We start from the raw sequence: 18,742 nt of genomic DNA, 5'->3' as shown, positions 1-18,742 counted from the left end.
TTGTAGAGATAAATTAAGGTCGAAAAGGTCGCGTATATTTCATTATAACTTTAGCGTTGTAGAATTTATACGTGAAAACACGAAAATTTAATCTTAGATTTTATCGACAAATCAAAAAAAATTATTGAGATTACTTAATCTGATAAGAATGAATGAGATTTCTACGAGAGCCTTTAACAAACATGATTGAAGGTCTAGTAGTACTTTGCACACCTGCCAACAATTAAACGTTGGTGTTACGGCGTGATTTACTTACAATTATGCAATGGATTTTCTTTATTTAGCTTATTATTTATCACTTTTCGTGACGCCTTTAATTTTGTATGTAATTATTTTTGGAAAAAGGAGGATATCTTATTATAATCGACCGAGTAAGTTTTAAAACGTCAATTTTCATTTTATAATTGAAACATTTTTTTTTTTAGCTTGGTATTATAACGTCAAAAAGATTTTCGCAGCCCCATCTATTAAGCGATTACAAGACGAATATAAATACGTTATTAAACGTTTATCTGAGTTAGATCAAGAATTACCACAAAAAAATTCAACTAAATATGTAAATAAACACAAATTATGTTACTAAAGGTTATGTATTTTTATTTATCAATTTATTGTTTAAGGAATCCGATAACTACATCATTTATGGTGCTGATACCGATGGAAATGTTCTATCCATCATCCTCAACTTTAAACACACATTACACATGGATGTTTCCATTGAGTTTCGAAGTAAATGCGGAAAAATTTATAAATTACCAAGTAAATACAATAACTCAGAAATACATACTTAACTACCTAACTTTTTCATTATAGATGAACCTCTAATTGAAATTAAAAGTGTAAATTCGCGCTGCTGGAGAGGGGCCGGGTTAAACATTGAAATTTTAAACCCTCTGAGACGATTAAGGATTACTTACAATGGAATTATGAGATGTAGTTCATTTAAAATGTCGAAACCAGAGTTGGAATATGTTAATTTTCGATTTTTGTAAGTTAATTTATAAATTAATTGTATTATTTTAATTTTTGTTTAGTTGGAACGCAGGTTCTGAGCCGGTTTATTATCCCCATGGTGTTAGCCCAGATTTGTTATCTGATGCTGTAGCTAGGGAGCCGTGGAAAGATGGGGAATGGATTAGAATGTTGTAAATAAGAGACAAAAATTTTAATCTTAATCTCCTTTTAATTAATGTTTGGTTTAAAGAGGAAGTGAATGCGGATTTGAACAGTATGGCGTACTACAGGGTCATTTATCGGCCACATCTTTAGGAGACGATTTGTATTTATATTTGCCAAGTTGGAGGAGAAGAATATGGGGCCCAAGCGATTGTTTAACGCTAAAAAGAGATTTCCACGTTTTTGGAGTTTCACATGATGGGACTGTGTTTTGTGTCGGCGCTAAAAGTTATCGAATAGGAGCTACACAGTAAATAAGAACAACCTAACCTCAAAATTATAAAAACATAACCTCATTTTCTTCAAATATTTTTTTTCTTATAGATTAAGATATGGAACGGTTCTTTTAAATAACGGAGAAGTAATGAGTATAACCTCTAGTGATGTCTCCTTAGAACATTTAGCCGATAACATGGAAATTCCAAATGTGTTTACAATTCATTTTAAAGGTTATTACTTTTTAATTAATTACATAATTTTTATTAATTTTCTTTACTTTAGTTAATAATAAAACGTTTAAATGTGTCTCCCATTTAAATACAAATAAAACTTCAACAACTCAAAACAACGCTGAGAGAGGTTATGTTGTAAAATCAACAAACATTGAGTGTGACTTAAATTCGGATCAAGTAAAAGGATTCGTTCGCTTTTGGTATCGCCAAAACGGGCAAGATTTGTCACTCCCCGAACCGCTTTTAGCACCCAAATCGGTTAAAAACCCTCAAGAAATTTTGGTACGATCATTAATGAGTGTTGAATGCCTCGATGGGGCTTTAACTGGTGGAAAAGGAAATTCGTTAGCTTTATTATCGACGATCATTTCAAACGAATTCACAGTACCACCGGGTTTCGTTGTAACAACAACGTGTTTTCGAAAATTTTTAGCGGAAAATCTTAATTTGACAGAGAGTATTAAAACGTTAGAGGAGGTTTGTTGTGGGGTAATCGAAGGGAACCCAGAGGATGTTTGTAAAAAGCAAGTAAAAAGGTGCTTTTTATATACTTTTCGTTATCTTTGTATTTGTTTTAGTACCGTTGAATTATTTAAGGACGCCAGAATATCCCCGGAATTAACCAAAATTTTAGAGGATGAAATCAAAGAAATAAAAGACGAATTTAGCTCAAAAGGTAGCGCGGAGTGGAGTTGGGCGGTTCGATCGTCAGGAATCGGGGAGGATTCTGATGAATTATCAGCTGCCGGCCAAAACGCCACCTTTTTAGGTTGCAAAACAACTGGTGATGTTATTAAAGCTATTTGTGGGTGTTGGGGGTCTTTATTTACTTATCAAAGCGTCGAATACCGGCGGTAAAATCTTTAATAACACTTAAGTCATTGATTTAACAAAAAGAATTATTTTAGGCAACATGGTTTATTAATTAACTCTGATATTGCAGTTGTTGTACAAAAAATGATCCCCTCTGAATGTGCTGGCGTCTTATTTACTTCACACCCAGCAACAGGGGATCCATCCCAAATGGTTATTACATCAAATTATGGATTGGGGGAGGTAAATGAAAGTAATATGTTTAATTTTATTAAAATAATTTTAAACGAAAAGAAAATTTAACCTTAAAATTAATACTTTTAATTTACTTTTAAGAGTGTTGTTTCTGCTTCTTGCGACCCAGATACGATTATTTTGGCGAAAAGTATTAAAGGTAATGTGAAAGTGCTTGCGAGTACTGTTGGAACAAAAAAAACTCAAATCACTTTGAGTGAAGTGCAAGATAAAGACACGGAAGAGAAGGAGGTTGATGAAAAATTGGCTCAAGAATTAAGTTTAGACGAAAATCAAGCGTTAAAATTGGGAAAAATCGGAGTTTTCTTAGAGAGGGCATTTGGAAATCCTCGAGACATCGAGTGGGCCTTTTATAATGTAATTATTTTTTCACCCGTTAAAATTTTTTAAACTAATTTTTTTGTTTAGGGTGAGTTATTTATTCTTCAATCAAGGCCGATAACAACGTTAAATACTTGGAATGAATGGGAACTCCAACACGAATTTGACACTCCCGTTTTTTCCAAAGATAACTTATACTCTCGGGCGAACGTAGGGGAAGTTATAAAAGGAGCTGTTTCACCGCTTACCCAATCAATTACTATGCACGTAATCGATGTTTTGATGCAAATGAGTGCTTATAAAGGGGAATATCAAGATTTTTATCGTAAAGGACTTCCAATTAATTCCCATGTTATATTTTTAAATGTTTTAAACGTAAGTTTTAAATTAAAAATCAACATAACCTAAATTGGTAATTAACATAACCTATAAAAAATTATTTCTTTTTAGTTTATGTATAATCGAGTAAAAGGAAAAATTTTAATGGAAAATAGAGTATCGGATTTAGCAATTTTTGGTCACCTGGTGTTAAATGAAAAAATTTTAAAGACCGCGTTGAAACGTCACGGAAAAATGAATTTTTACCAAACGATGTCGTTGTATTACGAACAATTCCATACAATTTTCGAGAACGATTTCGTCGTTAAAAAGGCAATCGAGTTCAATCAAATATGGAATATAAAATTGAAATCGTCAGATTCGGCGAAATCGATTCTTGATAAAATCGATTTTAACCTTCAAAGTGTAGCGGTGGCATCGGAGTACCATTTACATGTCACCCAATCAAGCATCGTATATCAAATGATTGCAATGATAGTTTTGGCCGAGAAGCACAACGATTTTAACAATGACCATTACCACGATATCGCACTCCTTTTAGCTACGAATTCCGGAGTGGAATCAGCGGAAATTCCCATTATTTTAGAAGGAATCGCTGTGGAGATTAGAAAAGAAGGTTTCGGGGAGGAATTTGCTCGGTTAAAACCGGAGGAGGGGATGAAATGGTTAGAAGAGAAAATGCCAAGTTGTAAAGTGAGGTTGGAAAAGTTTTTGACACTTCACGGACATAGAGCTTTTAGAGAAGTAATAAATTTTAGAGGTTATAATTTATTTATTTAATTAATTTGTAATTTTAGTTTGAGTTGTACGAAAATACTTGGGGGATGAAACCGGAAATTGTGATTTCAATGATTCAATCGAACTGTCTGAGTGAAACGACAACAAAAAAAGCTGTTGGGTTAACCGTAGATGAAACAATATCTGCTTTAATCTCTCCTTCGAAAAATATAACTAAGTAAACGATTAAAAACGTGACTAAAAATTGTTTTTTAAATAATTCATTAATTATTGTTATAGAAAAATTTTAAAATTCATTGTAAAAAAGTGTCGCAAAGCTGTAGCTCACCGAGAAACAACAAAATCTGTTTTTATCAAAACCATCCATAAATTTCGCCTCGTTTTTAACGAACTTGGGAAAGCTATGGTTAAAGAAAGCTTAATTCCTGCTCATGATGTAGTCTTTTTCTTCACAATCGAGGAGTTACGAGATCATATTAAAGAACGAAATCCAATTTTAGTCTCAAAGTAACCACTTTTAACCCATTAAAACGTTCACTTTATAATTTTTATTAATTTAGGGCAATAAGAAGAAGGAAACTGTACGAAAAATGGAACTCGCTTCATTTCCCTGAATTAATTTACGGTGTTCCAATTCCAGAACAACAATCTGTTGCATTTAAACGAACAGAGAATAATTTAAAAATTCATGGAACACCAGTTTGTAAAGGAAACATCGTTGGGCGAGCTTGCGTTATAACCGATATTAAGGAGATTAATTTGGTGCAATCCGGAGATATTTTGATCACTTTTAGCACAGATATAGCATGGTCTCCATATTTTCCAATTCTTTCTGGGGTTGTCACAGAAATCGGAGGATTAATATCACACGGTAAATTAAAATAAATCGCTTTAAAGTTAAATAATTAACTCGATTTATTGAATAGGTGCTGTCGTTGCTCGTGAATATGGACTTCCGTGCGTTGTTGGGGCACAAAACGCAACCAAATATTTTAAAACGGGGGATAAAATTTTATTAGATGGTAAAACTGGGGTTATTGAATTAGTTGAATAAACTTATTTTATGTATTAAATATATTTTTTTTAAATAAATCATTTTTTAAATAGCTATTAATTAATGTTTATTAAACATAACCTCTTTTTTTTTTAACCACAAATTTTATACTATTATCAATAATACTAGTATCACTTAATAATTAAAAAAATTAAAATTAATTTAGACTCATTTTATTAAAACTTTTAATTACGTCTAAAATTAAAATTAGTTTTTAAGTTTAATACATTTTTATTTTGCGAATAAATTCCGCGAGATGGCTAAAAATTTAAATGACCTAAAACCTATTTTAATTAGATTTTATTAATTTTTATTATTCATTATCAAAGTCTTATTGATATATTAGATATTAATCGATTAAAAAGTAAATTTATAAAGGAATTTCGTAATTTTAGTTGATTAGATTATTTGATTTTATGACATTTGGTGCAAACGGCCATTGTTTTACGATTTAAAAGTGACAGTCGGCGTCCTCTAATTGACATTGCATGGTAGTCACGGTAGTCATCAACTTGATTAAGACAAAATCGCTTCGTTTTTTTCGGTTTAAACAAAATTTAATCAGTTCAAGAAATTCAAAATGAATAAGTTGACCATCGACAAAGTCTCTCTGGCCGGTAAACGCGTTCTCATGCGGTAAGCAACCCCTATTTTCATTAATTCTTAATCTCCAAGTTACTCAGATTATTTTTCATTATTTTCGATTTTTAATTTAATATGACGTATCATTCATTTGTTTTTTTTTGACGTTGATTTTACTAAGATAACTTGTGATTTTGTAAAAACATTGTAATTTGAGGTGGTTTTAAATATTTTAAAACTTTTCAAACTTTAATTAGGCAACCATATTAACTAACAATTTTTAAAATTAATTAATTTTTGTTTGATTAGGGTTGATTTCAATGTCCCCATGAAAGATGGAAAAATCACAAATACTCAACGTATAACGGCTGCGTTAGCAACGATAGAGCATGCAATTAAAGGCGATGCAAAAAGCATCGTTTTAATGTCTCATATGGGGCGCCCAAACGGACAAAAAAACCCAAAGTTTACTTTAAAACCAGTTGCTGATGAGCTTAATAATGTCCTGAAGAAACATAATCGGTAAAAACCAATTTGATTTAATAAAATTATATTTTTAATAATTAATTTTTAGAGAAGTAACTTTTCTTCATGATTGCGTTGGTCCTGAAGTCGAAGCGGCTTGCGCCGATCCCAAACCAGGTTCGATCATTCTCTTGGAAAATCTTCGCTTCTATAAGGAAGAGACGGGAAAGGGAAAGGATGATAGCGGTCATAAAGTGAAGGCGGATCCTGCAAAAGTAAAAGAATTCCGGCAGAGTTTGAGGAAATTGGGCGATATCTATGTTAATGACGCTTTCGGAACGGCTCATAGGGCCCATTCGAGCATGGTCGGGGAAGGTTTTGATGTCCGAGCTGCTGGATTTCTTTTAAAAAAGGAGTTGGAATACTTCTCGAAAGCCCTCGATAAACCTGTAAAGCCGTTTTTGGCGATTTTGGGTGGGGCTAAAGTTGCCGATAAAATTTTATTGATTGAAAATTTGTTGGATAAAGTTAATGAGATGATTATCGGTGGGGGGATGGCTTATACGTTCTTAAAGGAAGCTAAAGGGATGAAGGTAGGTCATTTTTTAATATAACAAGTAATTACATAACCTAATTTAAATGTCAACTAAACGTCATTTTAAATGCCAAATGTCAAAATGACGTTTTTAGGTTAGAATTAAAAAAAAAATTAATTGTTTAATATTATGATGGTTTTTAAGGTAGTAAACGAAAGAAATAAGTGGTTTTATTTGTGCACTATAATTTTATTAATGAATGTACAGAAAAATCACTCGAATTTCAACAATTTTAAAAAACCGCTTTCAAAAGATTAAAGACAATGGTAACAAGCACGCCTTAAATTGAATTTAACAAAATCCCATATCTACAATCCTCTCTTTCCTCAGCTATTAACTTATCTTCTTCAATTTTATTATTACCATCATCACCTTTATGAATTTCCCCACAATTTGCATAATTTTCACCATGATTTTGATCGTTTTTATCATTGTTCTTAATAACCTAATTTAAATGTCAACTAAACGTCATTCTAAACGTCAAAATTACGTTTTTAGGTTAGAATAAAAAAAAAATTAATTGCTTCAATTTTTTAATGTTAATTGTTTTTAAGGTACCAAACGAAAGAAATGTGGTTTTATTTGTGCGCTATAATTTTATTAATGAATGTACAGAAAATCACTCGAATTTCAACAATTTAAAAAAAAAACCGCTTTCAAAGGATTAAATGAAATTCGCCTAAACTGATGAAAAAAAGTAAATAAAATTAACACGTGTAATTCATGTTTAACCCCAAAAAGACAATGGTAAAAAGCACGCCGTAAATTGAATTTAACAAAATCCCATATCTACAATCCTCATTTTCCTCAGCTATTAACTTACATAAAATACCGTCTTTGAAATTTTCATCGTTATTAGATTTTTTATCATCATCTTCTTTAATTTTATTATTACCATCATCTTTATGAATTTCCCTACAATTTGTGTCATTTTCACAATAATTTTGATCGTTTTTATCATCGTTCTTAATATTTTCAGAATCAACTTGAATGCTTTGGCTTAAACACTTTTTTTTGGTTGAATCAAAGATACTAATAAGATCCATACTCGCGGTTTTATCCAATTTGGGTTTGTTTGTATAGGAACAACTACTCCCGCTTTCCAAACTTTCAACTTCTTGTATTAAAATATTAGTTTCGACAGCTTTCGAAACTCCTGTTTTAATAGTTTCAATTGAAACAGTTTTTAAAATCGGTTTATTAATTGTTTCCGGTTCGCAAATTTCCGCCGAGAACATATTAACACTTAAATCTTTTTGCTCTGTGTTTATCGCGGTGTCTTTTAATTCGTTTTTGATGGCAACTTGTACGTTTTCGTTAGTCGTTTTAATTAAATTGTTCGTTTGTGTTTGTTGGTTTTCGACAATTAATTTATCTTGGTGAGTTTGTATCTCTTTTTCTTGGTATTCTTCTAATTTTTCGAAACTATCCTCGTACTCTTCTTCTTCCTCTTTAAACGAAATGATGGAGGAGGAGCGATTTTGATTCGTTTCTAATTTTAGTTTTAAAATATCTTGTTTTAGCGCTTCTTGACGCGCGTTTTCGCGCAATAACGTTTCTTCTTTTGAGATTGTTTGATTTAAAATTTCTTTTTCGTGAATGTTTTTTATGTATTCTTCGACTTCGTTGAATATTTCGCTTGTCGGCATTGTTTGGGTGTCTTGTGTGATGAAGATTTCATCGATTGGAATAAAATCCGTTAAGCTTTCACCCACTTTTTGATCTTTAAATTTAATGTCTTCTTCGGAATTTGACTCGAAATCAACTTGTTCACTGTCATCTTGTAAACCAGTTGCTTGACAGGAATGATTCACATTTAAAAATTCACCTTGTTTTTCGTGGATATCTTCGATGTTTTTATTACTAACTTGTATCGAAAGATTTTTTACACTTTTATTTGCTTCAAGATCAACTTTATCGGTTTCTTCTTCAAGTTCACCTTTCTCTCGTGAAGACAAGTTACTCAATTTATCTAAAAATTCCATTAAGCTATCGTTTCCTTCGCTTTTTCGATAATCTTTAACCGCTTTCATGTACGGTGTGAGCAAATCATCGCTTTTAAACGATAACAACTTGTCGATTTCATCCTCCTCCTCGTCGCTTTGTTGTTGAGGCTTTTTAACCTCAATTTCCACGTTTATCTCATTTTCGTTTTTAGCTGGGTTCTCTGACTGAATTAAAAAAAGAAATTACATTAAAATGAACTGTTTTGGTGTCAATTTGTTGTTGTAAACACAGCAATGGTGCCAGCTAAATTATCACATTTAAACTACGTCAACTTCAGCGACATCTATCAACATTTTAAGTTAACTGCCGCTGTCAAATTGCGTCAATCAATTAACGTCACGTCAATTTTATTATAATTTTGTAATTTTTGAGAATGATGTTTTTACTTACATTGATTTGATCGATTACTTGATCGACTCGTGCACAAAACGTGTTCACCTCGTTTACAGGCGTCGATTGGCTTTCAGATAACGAAACTAAAAGGTAAAAGTCATTATTTTACTTTTTAATAGACAACCTAAGCCTTGACGTCACAGAGATGGGCGAAGCTTATACTGACTCCAAACATTTTCGTTGCTAACGGTAAATCACCATATGCAATTTTCCATTAGTGTTCAAATAAAATAAACTAACAATAAGTGATGACATTTGAAATGACACTTTTGGCGATTTGTCTTAGCAACTGTGGTTAGCAACGAAATTGTTTGGAGTCAGTATAAGCTCCGCCCACCTCTGTGATGTCAGACTTAGGCAGTCTATTATTAAGCGGTTAAAACGAACCGTTTGAAATTAGGTTCGAATCGATTCTTGATACATCACTGCTACCAACATTCATGAGCGCGTCCAAACCTTGAATCGCCTTATCGATATCGTCATTTAAATCTTTTCGCGTTTCCGGTTTAATAACATTTTCAACAATTTCTTTTTTATCGATTTCTTTTTTATCCGTTTCTTTTTTATTAATCTCTTTTTTATCCATTTCTTTTTTATCGATGTCTTTTTTATCCATTTCTTTTTTATCGATGTCTTTTTTATCCATTTCTATTTTATCGACATCTTTATTATTTTCTTTTAAATTATTATTATTATTTAAGTTATTACTTTTAACGTTTATCTTTGTAATCGGGGGCGGAAACGAACAAAAATTTTTATTTTTTATAAATCTCGGCGAATTAATTTGGTGTTTTTTTGCTTCAACGAGCGGATTCGTATTAATTTTTGCAATTTTTTTATTCTCAACCAAATTCGGCGCAATTTTTTGCTCGCCCATCCCGATATTTGTTAGGATCGATCGAATTTCTTGCTCGATTTCAACGAAGGCCTCATTGTGTTTTTTGGCCGGGTTCGATAAGACGTTTATTATTTTATTTTCGATTCCATCGATAGCCTTGTTTAGATTTTTCGGGAAATATTCTTTGTTTTGGTTAACTAACACTTTAACTTCGTTCAATTTCCTCCGCGTCATAATCGCAGCATCGTTATTAATCGACCTTTTTACATTAACTGGTGACCTTGAGCTTTGAAATTGAGGCAAATTCAAATTACTTCGCCCACCGTATTTAATAAATTGACTCGATTGGGTTGGTTCTTTCGGTTTTAACGGATTCCTCTTTGTTTTTGTATCCCCCATCGATACATTTTTTGATACATTTTTATTTGGACTATTTAAATTTTGATTTAAATGAATTTGGTTTAAATGAGGATGAGGATTATGAATAACCATCTCCATATCGTGACATCGATTATAAAATCGTCGATAATTTTTGTCGACATCATCTTGTTCTCGAAATGAAATTAATTTTCGGTCATTTTGGGGTTGATTTCTTGGTGTGTTGTAATTCGTAAAAACGGGCATTACGATGATCGGTTTTGGTTGGAAATCCAAAAATATGTAAGGAGTTAAGGTCTTAATCACCTCTTTCCGCGACATTTCCGCGAGTTTAGCTTGATTCTCCTGGGAAATCTTTAAGTTTGTAAAATCTTGATTCAATAAATTTAAACTTGGTATGTTTTTATTGGAATCGATTTTAACCGTCATCACGGTTAAGATATTTTTAAAATTAACGTTGGTGGGGTCCATCAAGTAATTTTTAAGTTTCGGTTTGATAAAATCCTTTTTTTTGGGCTTGATTAATTTTTTATTGGGAACTTTTTTCTGCTTCTTTTTCTTGTCAGCACTACCTTTAATCGATTTCCTCTTTTCGCCGTCCCCTAAATCCAAATCGGTTTTTAAGCTGACGATGCAGTATTTTTTCGAAACTTTTTTCTTTAAATCGACCAAATCTTTCGGGATGTTCACTGCGTCGTTGAACTCTTTCGGACAATTTTGTAGCGCTTGTTGTTTTGTTTTGGGGGAGATTTTCAATGAAGTAGTTGGCGAATTAATTAAGCGTTTTGCGTTGCTTTTCGGTTTGTTCCACTTATTTGTTCTTTCCAAAACGTGTTTGACATTCAATTGAGAAGGTTGTACGTCTAAATCGCAATGTTGTTGGTCCCCGCCCAACTCTAATTTTTCGTACATTTGGTAAGCTTTTGAAACCAAATTGGGGGGACGAGCTTCTTTCCCCGAACTAACAGGGCGCGAAAAACTTGAAATCGTTTTTGGCTTAACTGGGTTTAAAGAAGTTTTACTCGCAGCGTCAGTTTTTAATAAAGACTCCAACACCCGCGGGCTCTCGTTGTAAAGGAGCCGATAAAGCAGGGTATCCTCAACCTTAGTATTTGAGTCATCACTGAATATGTGGTCCTTTCTTGGGTACTCAGATTGAAGTGGCTCAACATCTTTCAACGTTATTTCATCCAATATATCATAAGCTAAGATCCCTCTTCGGGGAGTTCGGATTTTATTCATCCAATTCGTGTGATTTTGATTTGTGCTCACCGTTTCGATAACAACTCCACAACTGCATTTTTCAGAGGCGCAAGAATTGCATTTTTTCTGTTTCTCCTCGACTTTTATTTGGTGGCTCTCTGCCAATAACACTTTGTTGGTGGGTTTAATCGGTTGTATCTGAGTTTGGCTGTCCAAGGTATTCGCGTTAATTTCTTTTGGGGTTAAATCCGCCGGGGTACTTTGTGAATCTGATTTACTTCGTTTTTGGCGTCTTAAATTCCGCATAAACTCTTTGTATTGGCTCCTTGTTGCTTGACGTTTCACCATTAACTGAATGTCGTTGATAACACTTGGTGGTTTTCGCTCCCAAATTGGTATTCTTTGATAAGATCTTCGAATTGGTTGGGTTGGTTCAACCGCTATTGCTTTTTCAACCAATTCTTGCACTTCATCTTCGTGATTCTTGGCTTTAACTTGTTCTGGGATGGTTTTGTTTGATTTTTTGCGATGTTTAGTAATACTTTTATCAGATTCGTTGTCCTTCTTATTCACTTTTTCTGCCACAATCTCGTCACCTTGCATACTTATACTCGTCAATATTCTATCCAAAGCATTATCTTCTTTTATTGTTTTAACAACCGTTGTAAAAACCTTGGACGACTTTTTCTCCACACTTTTATCATCCGCTTTCTTTTTATTCAAACTTTTTTGATCAACAACTTTTCTTTGCACAACACTTTTCTTGTCAACATTTTTCTGACCAACACTTTTCTCCCCAACACTTTTCTCTTCAATATTATTTTTCTGAGCAACATTCCTCGATTCATGAATCGAAGTAATACTAAAATCAGCTTCAACTCCGCCCTCGCGCTCATTCACGTCGTCACTTTTCTTCTTCCTCGATCTGTTATACTTGATTTGATCTCGTTCCATGTCCCCCAGCGTCGATCTCACTTTCATGCAGATGTCGTTCATGTGAGCAATGCTTTCCTGCAGCGTTGTGCTCATATCCCCGTTCAAATTCATCAAGGTATTCGTGTTATTTCTTTGCATTTTTAATCGGGCATCTTTCGCCGTCGATAAACTCGTTGAAGTTCTCGATGTTGGTGTACTCAAAACGTGATTCTCCATGTATGTAGTAACATTTAATTGATTATTTACTTGATGTTTCATTTGATTTAATTGATTCATTTGATGTAGTTGATTCATTTGATTTAATTGATTCATTTGATTTAATTGATTCATTTGATTTAATTGATTCATTTGATTTAATTGATTCATCTGATTTAATTGATTCATTTGATTTAATTGATTATGTTGTTGTTGATATTGACTATAATGATAATTAATCGTTTTCGAGTACTCATTCTGAATGGATTTTGGTAAAATATTTTTGGAGGCGCTTAAATTGTTTTCTTTATTTTCCGGGGACGGCGATTTTTTCCGAATTTTAAGTTTTTTCTTTTTTTCTAAAAATTCAACTTTATTAATGAAAAAAAATTACGTGATTATCATATCATTACTTTTTTCCTCCTTCGATTGCGAAGGGGTGTTGATTACTTCCGGCGCTTCGGTAAACAGCACGTGTTCCTTCTTCTTCTTCTTTTTTCCGCTCGATTCTTTCTTTATTCCGCCCACTTTTAGTGGTTTAACATCCTCGGTTAATTTACTTCTCGATGCGGAAAGTTTCAACTAAAAAATAAATTCGTATACGAAGGGGTTATTTTTTATTATATTTATTAAATATATCGTGTTTGAGCTCATTTTAAAGGTTTTTTCTTCAGGTTTTAAAAGTCAATCTCAATTTTGACATATTTGTAATCATCATTAAAAATCCTTTAAAATGAATACAAGTACAACACATTTATCTCCAATATTAATGAAGTTATGGTCACCTTCCGGTTACACTGCGAGAAATGGATTGTACTATGCACTAAAAATATACTATAAGGTATAATACTTTACTACGAAAAGTGACAGCGAGACGAGATTGTATTCAGTACAATAAATATAATGAATATAATACAATAAATTGCTGCATGTATACAATGAATTGCTGCATGTATAATGTTTTTTCTATAATACGATTGGTACAATCTATTTCTTTCGGTGTAGAAATTTCCATGTAAAATTTGAAATATTTGTGATATTCGTTCAAAATCCTTTAAAATGAGCCCAAACATGATACGAAGATATGAAATTCAATATTACGCGAGATATAAGCAACTTCCGGTTTCAAATGTCAATATCATTTTGACGTATTCTTAATATTTTTTGTGTTCAAGCAGTCGTAGATAAAGGTTATTTAAAAGGATTACGAATACATCAAGTTTGTCAAGATTTGAACCTTTGATTTAAAATGTCAACCTCAACTTTGACGTATTTGTAATCTTTAAGATTTTAATCTCCAAAATGATTTTTCAAAATGTATATTGTTTTAATCTAACTAACCTTAACCTCTCCACCTCGACCATCCTTTTTATTAACTTTCTTAACCTTCGTCTTCTTTTTATTTTTCCTTGAACTCTTAAGCTGTTCTAAATAGTCCGGCACTGAAATCGGATTCGGTTTATTCTGTTCGTTATCAATGGAACCACCAAAAATATTCGCCAACGAACTCCTAATCGAATACTTGGACGTTATCTTAACATCAATCTGTTTCGCCGATTTTGTTAAAACCGATTTGGCAGTTCTCCGCGAGTTAGCATTCATCGGAACTGAAGAAGCCGAATATTTCGAATGAATTTTATGCAGAGAAGACGCCAAATCCACCAATGTCTGTTCTTTTTCTTTAATTACATTTTTTTTGCGTTTATTTAAATGGTTTTCGCTTAAAGCGGTTTCGACGTCTGATTCATCACCACCAAAACGCAACGAGGCTGCCTCTTTTTCTTTAATTAGTCTTAGTATATCTTTTTTGCGCGATTTTTGAAGGTCGATTGAATGAGTCGAACTAGAACTTGATGAGTTTTTCGCCGTAATATTGATTTGATTTTTTCGTTTTAAAATTGATGCTGGTAGATGATCATCGCCCATTAATTTTGCGTCTTTGTCCAAACGGATCCGTTTTAATTTGTCGAGGATATCGATAGGGCCGTTATCAGTTACGTTGGGGTTCTTGTCGTAGAGTTTCACCAAGTTGGTGCCTTTTTCGGCGTCGATTACTTTCTTGGATAATTTATTGATCCGTTTTCTTAATTTTTGGAGGTTATCGTCGTCCTTTTTGTCGTTTCTGTCGATTAAATCGCGGTTTGTTAGATCTTTTGGGAGAAAATCGAATCGACTCGATTGGTCGGGAAGCTTTCGGGTTGAGGCATCCCCGTAAACGTTTTGAAGCAGCTTTAAAGCGTTTGCTGATAATTTCGTTGGTAGCGAATTGATTGAGGGCGACTCACGGTTGTGTTTTGAAAGTTTTCTTCTTTCTTGTTGGTTCATTTTTTTGGCTAAAAATGTTTCAAAATTGATTAGTTTTCTTCGTTTTGTTGGGGAGGGGGGTTTTGAGCTTTTATTTTAGCTTCATTACATTCTTCATCGTTCGTTTTTTAATAGAAAATAAGTTTTAGGTAAGAAGGCGAACCGTTCATTGATTTTGAAAACTGCCAATTGTCAAAAATATAAAAATAAAATAAAATGGCAGCTATTTTTTAAAAGCCTTCTTTACAAAAATTATCTTTTCTCGTTCCTTCTCCCTCTATCCCCTCTTTATCCCATTTTGCTTCATTTCCAGATTGGTGGCTCCCTCTTCGATAAACGAGGCGCTGTAATTGTGAATTGCATCATGGAGAAAGCCCACGAGATGAACGTCAACATCCATCTTCCAGTTGATTTTGTAACCGCCGATAAATTTAAAGAGGATGCCACCGTAGGCGCTGCAACCGTTGAATCTGGAATTCCCGACGGCCACATGGGGTTAGATGTTGGCCCGCAAACCCGCCAAATCTTCCATGACACCATAACAAAGGCGAAAACCATCGTTTGGAATGGCCCCCCCGGCGTTTTTGAATTCAAAAATTTCCGCGCTGGAACGGAAGCGATGATGCACGCGGTTGTTGAGTCAACAGCAGCTGGTGCTATTAGTATTGTTGGGGGTGGCGACACTGCGACAGTTTGCAAAAAATTTAAAACTGTCGATAAAGTCTCTCATGTCTCGACGGGAGGTGGCGCTAGTTTAGAGTTACTTGAAGGTGGCTACAAACAATTTTTTTAATTTGAGTTAATTTTTTAACCCCCTTTTTTAGGCAAAACCTTACCCGGAGTTGCCGCCTTATCAGATGCATAATTAAAACGTCAAAAACTTGTTACATCCATTAATAAAAGTTTCTACATCGATTATTAACACCATAAACAATTTATTTCATCTCTTTTTATTTACAAACCCAATAAAATAAATCGGATTTCATAATCCAAAAAAGGATAATAATATATACTTTTATGTAAACTAAAAAGAGATGGAAAAGTATCTTAGAATCAAATTTTTTGAACCATACATCTTACTGTCAAAATCGTGCCAATGTAACCTAAAAAAATACATTATTAATAATTTCCCAACTGATTTTTATCAAAAATTAGTAAAGAAAAGGTAGTTGAAGAAGAATTATCAAGAATACCCAATTTTTAGATAGTAAGTCCCCAAAAATTTCGCGAAATCAATTTTACTTTTCTTTTTTTTTCTTTTTTTTGACAACCTTAAAATTGTTTTTTAATTTCTTTCAAAACGAAGTAAAACTAATAATTAAAACATTAATTTAATCATATATAAATTCTTATACGTCAATTCTCTTTATATTTTAGATCGGAAAATCTCTTTACGATGAAGAAGGTGCAAAAATCGTCAAAAACATCATGGATAAAGCCAAAGAGAAGAACGTCCAAATCCATCTCCCAATCGATTTCGTCACCGCTGACAATTTTGCTGAAAACGCGACCGTTGGTGCAGCCACCCTCGAATCGGGGATTGCTGATGATTTAATGGGGCTCGATATCGGTCCGAAAAGTATCGAGTTGTTTTTAGAGCCTATTTCGCGTGCTAAAACCATCGTTTGGAATGGCCCGGCAGGGGTTTTTGAGTTTGAAAACTTCTCGAAAGGTACAAAAGCCATTATGAGGGGTGTGGTTACCGCAACTGAAAATGGGGCCATCTCTATCATCGGGGGTGGAGATACCGCCACTTGTTGTCTTCAATGCAACACGGAGGGTAGAGTTTCGCATATTTCAACGGGAGGTGGAGCTAGTTTAGAGTTATTAGAAGGTAAATTAATTGAGTAATTTGTGGTCGATAAAAAAGATTTATTTTTTTTTTTTTTAGGAAAAGTTTTACCAGGTGTTGAAGCTTTATGTGATGATGAATAAAATATTATTATAAAATAAAAGAGGTATAATATTAATTTTATTATTTCAATTTTGGTCCTCTCTGTACATTTCATCCTTACAAAAACTTTTTTCTAGCATCAATAATTAACTCCATAAACAATTTATTTTAAGATTAATTAAAATAATCATTAAAAAAACAGATTTATTCCGCATTAAAGAATAAATCAAAGGTCAAAGATAAATCGTTGAAATTTCGAAATAGATCTCTTTTTTATTACAAACCCAATAAAAGAAATCGATTTCATAATCCAAAAAGGGGTAACAATACTCTTTTAAACAAACTAAAAAGAGATGAAAGTAACATCTTAGAATCAAACTTTTATTACATCCATCTCTCTTTATCCAATATTGACAGAAAGTCGTGTAAATCTAACCTAAAAAAGCGACTAACCCGACATTATTAATTACGCAACGAATTTTTACTAAAAAAAGCCGGAAATGAGTGAAGAAAAGAAAGTGGAAGAAGTTAAAAAAAGCACCGATGAAGAATTAGCCGATCTTTTAGATAGTAAGTTCTCAATAAATAAATTAAAAATATCCCCAGAATGATTTTGAGGTTATGTTAGAAAATATAACCTAAATATTTTTCTTTTTTAATAATTTTAAACGGTTTAAAAATAATTTTAAGGTGCCTTAGAAGACTTTTCGGATAAAAAAGACGAAAAAGAATCCCAAAAGCCGGCTGAGGATGATAAAAAAGATGAATCCCCAGAGGTCGATTTAGATGACATCCAATGGTCTGAGGAATTTTTACGACAAGCCACCCAACAATTTCAAACGGATATTTCACGAATGTGCGGAAACATCGACCCTAACGTTAATTTAAGTCCCGATCAGATCCAAGAAAGTTTACAAAAAATGGCGGAGGCTGCTCAAAGCGTTTTATCAAATCCAGCCCCCCCAAACGAAACCTCAACTGATTTTTCTGCTGCAATTACACAAACTTTACGAGGGTTAAGTGAAGGAACGGAAAACTTAGAAAATCCATTTTCCGATCAAGATTTATTAAATATGTTTACTGGAGGAAGTAAGTATAAATTAACAAAATATTTTTTGAAGTTATAATTTATTTTTAAGGTGGTGCCGGTAGTGAGCAAAATAGTTTTATTCCGTTCATGCAAGGAATGATGCAAAGTTTGTTAAGTAAAGAGGTTCTTTATCCGAGTTTAAAAGACATCATGGAAAAATATCCGGGATGGTTACAATCGAACGCTTCAACTTTAGCCCAAGAGGACCGTTTAAGATTCGAAAATCAACAAAGATTAATGGAAGATATTTGCAAAGAATTAGAGGCGGAAACTGAAACCGATAGTGCAGAAATAAAGAAGGAACGTTTCGAAAAAGTGTTATCAATGATGCAAAAATTACAAGATTACGGACAACCCCCAGCGGAACTTTTGGGCGACGTCGGACCAGGATTTCAATTCGACCAATTGGGAAACCCAAATATGGAGCAGTGTTCGGTGATGTGATGGTGTCCGGGTTAGTTTTTCTGGTAGTAAAAAAAAAAATATTTAATTATTTAAATTCCAAGGATGAGATTTTTAAATGGCTTTTTTTGTTAGAATTGAAAATAAAAAGATAATCTTGTAAATATCTTAAGCGAAAATAAGGTTTAATTTGTTGGTTACGTTATAATTTTGTTTTAAATAAAAACGGATTAAAAAAAATTGATTTTGTTCTTTCGAGTCGAGTTATTCTGAGGAAGTCATAACCTCTAAAAATGAAATAATGGGTATTT

At 33.1% G+C, this 18,742-nt stretch overlaps 4 protein-coding genes across 5 annotated transcripts; 3 read left to right on the top strand and 1 right to left on the bottom strand.

Annotated features, from left to right (window-relative positions):
- Nucleotides 1-77: 77 nt before the first annotated feature.
- LOC111414081 (rifampicin phosphotransferase-like) lies at nucleotides 78-5,204 on the top strand. Its single transcript, XM_023045261.2, has 17 exons — nucleotides 78-371; nucleotides 426-556; nucleotides 621-759; nucleotides 814-988; nucleotides 1,035-1,145; nucleotides 1,205-1,426; nucleotides 1,501-1,625; nucleotides 1,678-2,152; nucleotides 2,207-2,482; nucleotides 2,537-2,684; nucleotides 2,778-3,053; nucleotides 3,105-3,392; nucleotides 3,468-4,100; nucleotides 4,154-4,311; nucleotides 4,374-4,601; nucleotides 4,655-4,965; nucleotides 5,021-5,204. Exons 1-17 carry the CDS (start codon nucleotides 266-268, stop codon nucleotides 5,146-5,148), a joined length of 3,930 nt encoding a protein of 1,309 aa, XP_022901029.2. The 5' UTR covers nucleotides 78-265; the 3' UTR covers nucleotides 5,149-5,204.
- A 424-nt stretch (nucleotides 5,205-5,628) lies between these two features.
- On the top strand, nucleotides 5,629-17,015 carry LOC111414119 (phosphoglycerate kinase). 2 transcript variants are annotated; one of them, XM_023045305.2, is made up of 5 exons: nucleotides 5,629-5,784; nucleotides 6,040-6,252; nucleotides 6,305-6,788; nucleotides 16,423-16,879; nucleotides 16,937-17,015. In XM_023045305.2, the coding sequence occupies exons 1-5, from the start codon at nucleotides 5,729-5,731 to the stop codon at nucleotides 16,978-16,980; spliced, it is 1,254 nt and encodes a 417-aa protein (XP_022901073.1). In that variant the 5' UTR covers nucleotides 5,629-5,728; the 3' UTR covers nucleotides 16,981-17,015. The 2 variants fall into 2 exon arrangements, with proteins under 2 accessions (XP_022901073.1, XP_022901074.1); XM_023045306.2 differs by lacking the exons at nucleotides 16,423-16,879; nucleotides 16,937-17,015 and adding exons at nucleotides 15,359-15,815; nucleotides 15,870-15,969.
- Nucleotides 7,363-15,233, bottom strand: LOC111414120 (uncharacterized protein PF3D7_1120600). Its single transcript, XM_071201031.1, has 5 exons — nucleotides 14,083-15,233; nucleotides 13,155-13,323; nucleotides 9,579-13,100; nucleotides 9,189-9,274; nucleotides 7,363-8,962 (listed from the first exon to the last, which is right to left on the bottom strand). The coding sequence occupies exons 1-5, from the start codon at nucleotides 15,064-15,066 to the stop codon at nucleotides 7,499-7,501; spliced, it is 6,225 nt and encodes a 2,074-aa protein (XP_071057132.1). The 5' UTR covers nucleotides 15,067-15,233; the 3' UTR covers nucleotides 7,363-7,498.
- A 342-nt stretch (nucleotides 17,016-17,357) lies between the features above and the next one.
- On the top strand, nucleotides 17,358-18,596 carry LOC111414123 (peroxin 19). Its single transcript, XM_023045309.2, has 3 exons — nucleotides 17,358-17,509; nucleotides 17,630-18,028; nucleotides 18,079-18,596. Exons 1-3 carry the CDS (start codon nucleotides 17,440-17,442, stop codon nucleotides 18,471-18,473), a joined length of 864 nt encoding a protein of 287 aa, XP_022901077.1. The 5' UTR covers nucleotides 17,358-17,439; the 3' UTR covers nucleotides 18,474-18,596.
- Nucleotides 18,597-18,742: the final 146 nt, after the last annotated feature.

The sequence above is a fragment of the Onthophagus taurus genome, unplaced genomic scaffold (genome assembly GCF_036711975.1).
Source record: "Onthophagus taurus isolate NC unplaced genomic scaffold, IU_Otau_3.0 ScKx7SY_16, whole genome shotgun sequence".
In the NCBI taxonomy this organism is placed as follows: domain Eukaryota; kingdom Metazoa; phylum Arthropoda; class Insecta; order Coleoptera; family Scarabaeidae; genus Onthophagus; species Onthophagus taurus.
The sequence above is the reverse complement of the archived record's forward strand: the minus strand, read 5'-3'. Positions and strand labels throughout refer to the sequence as shown.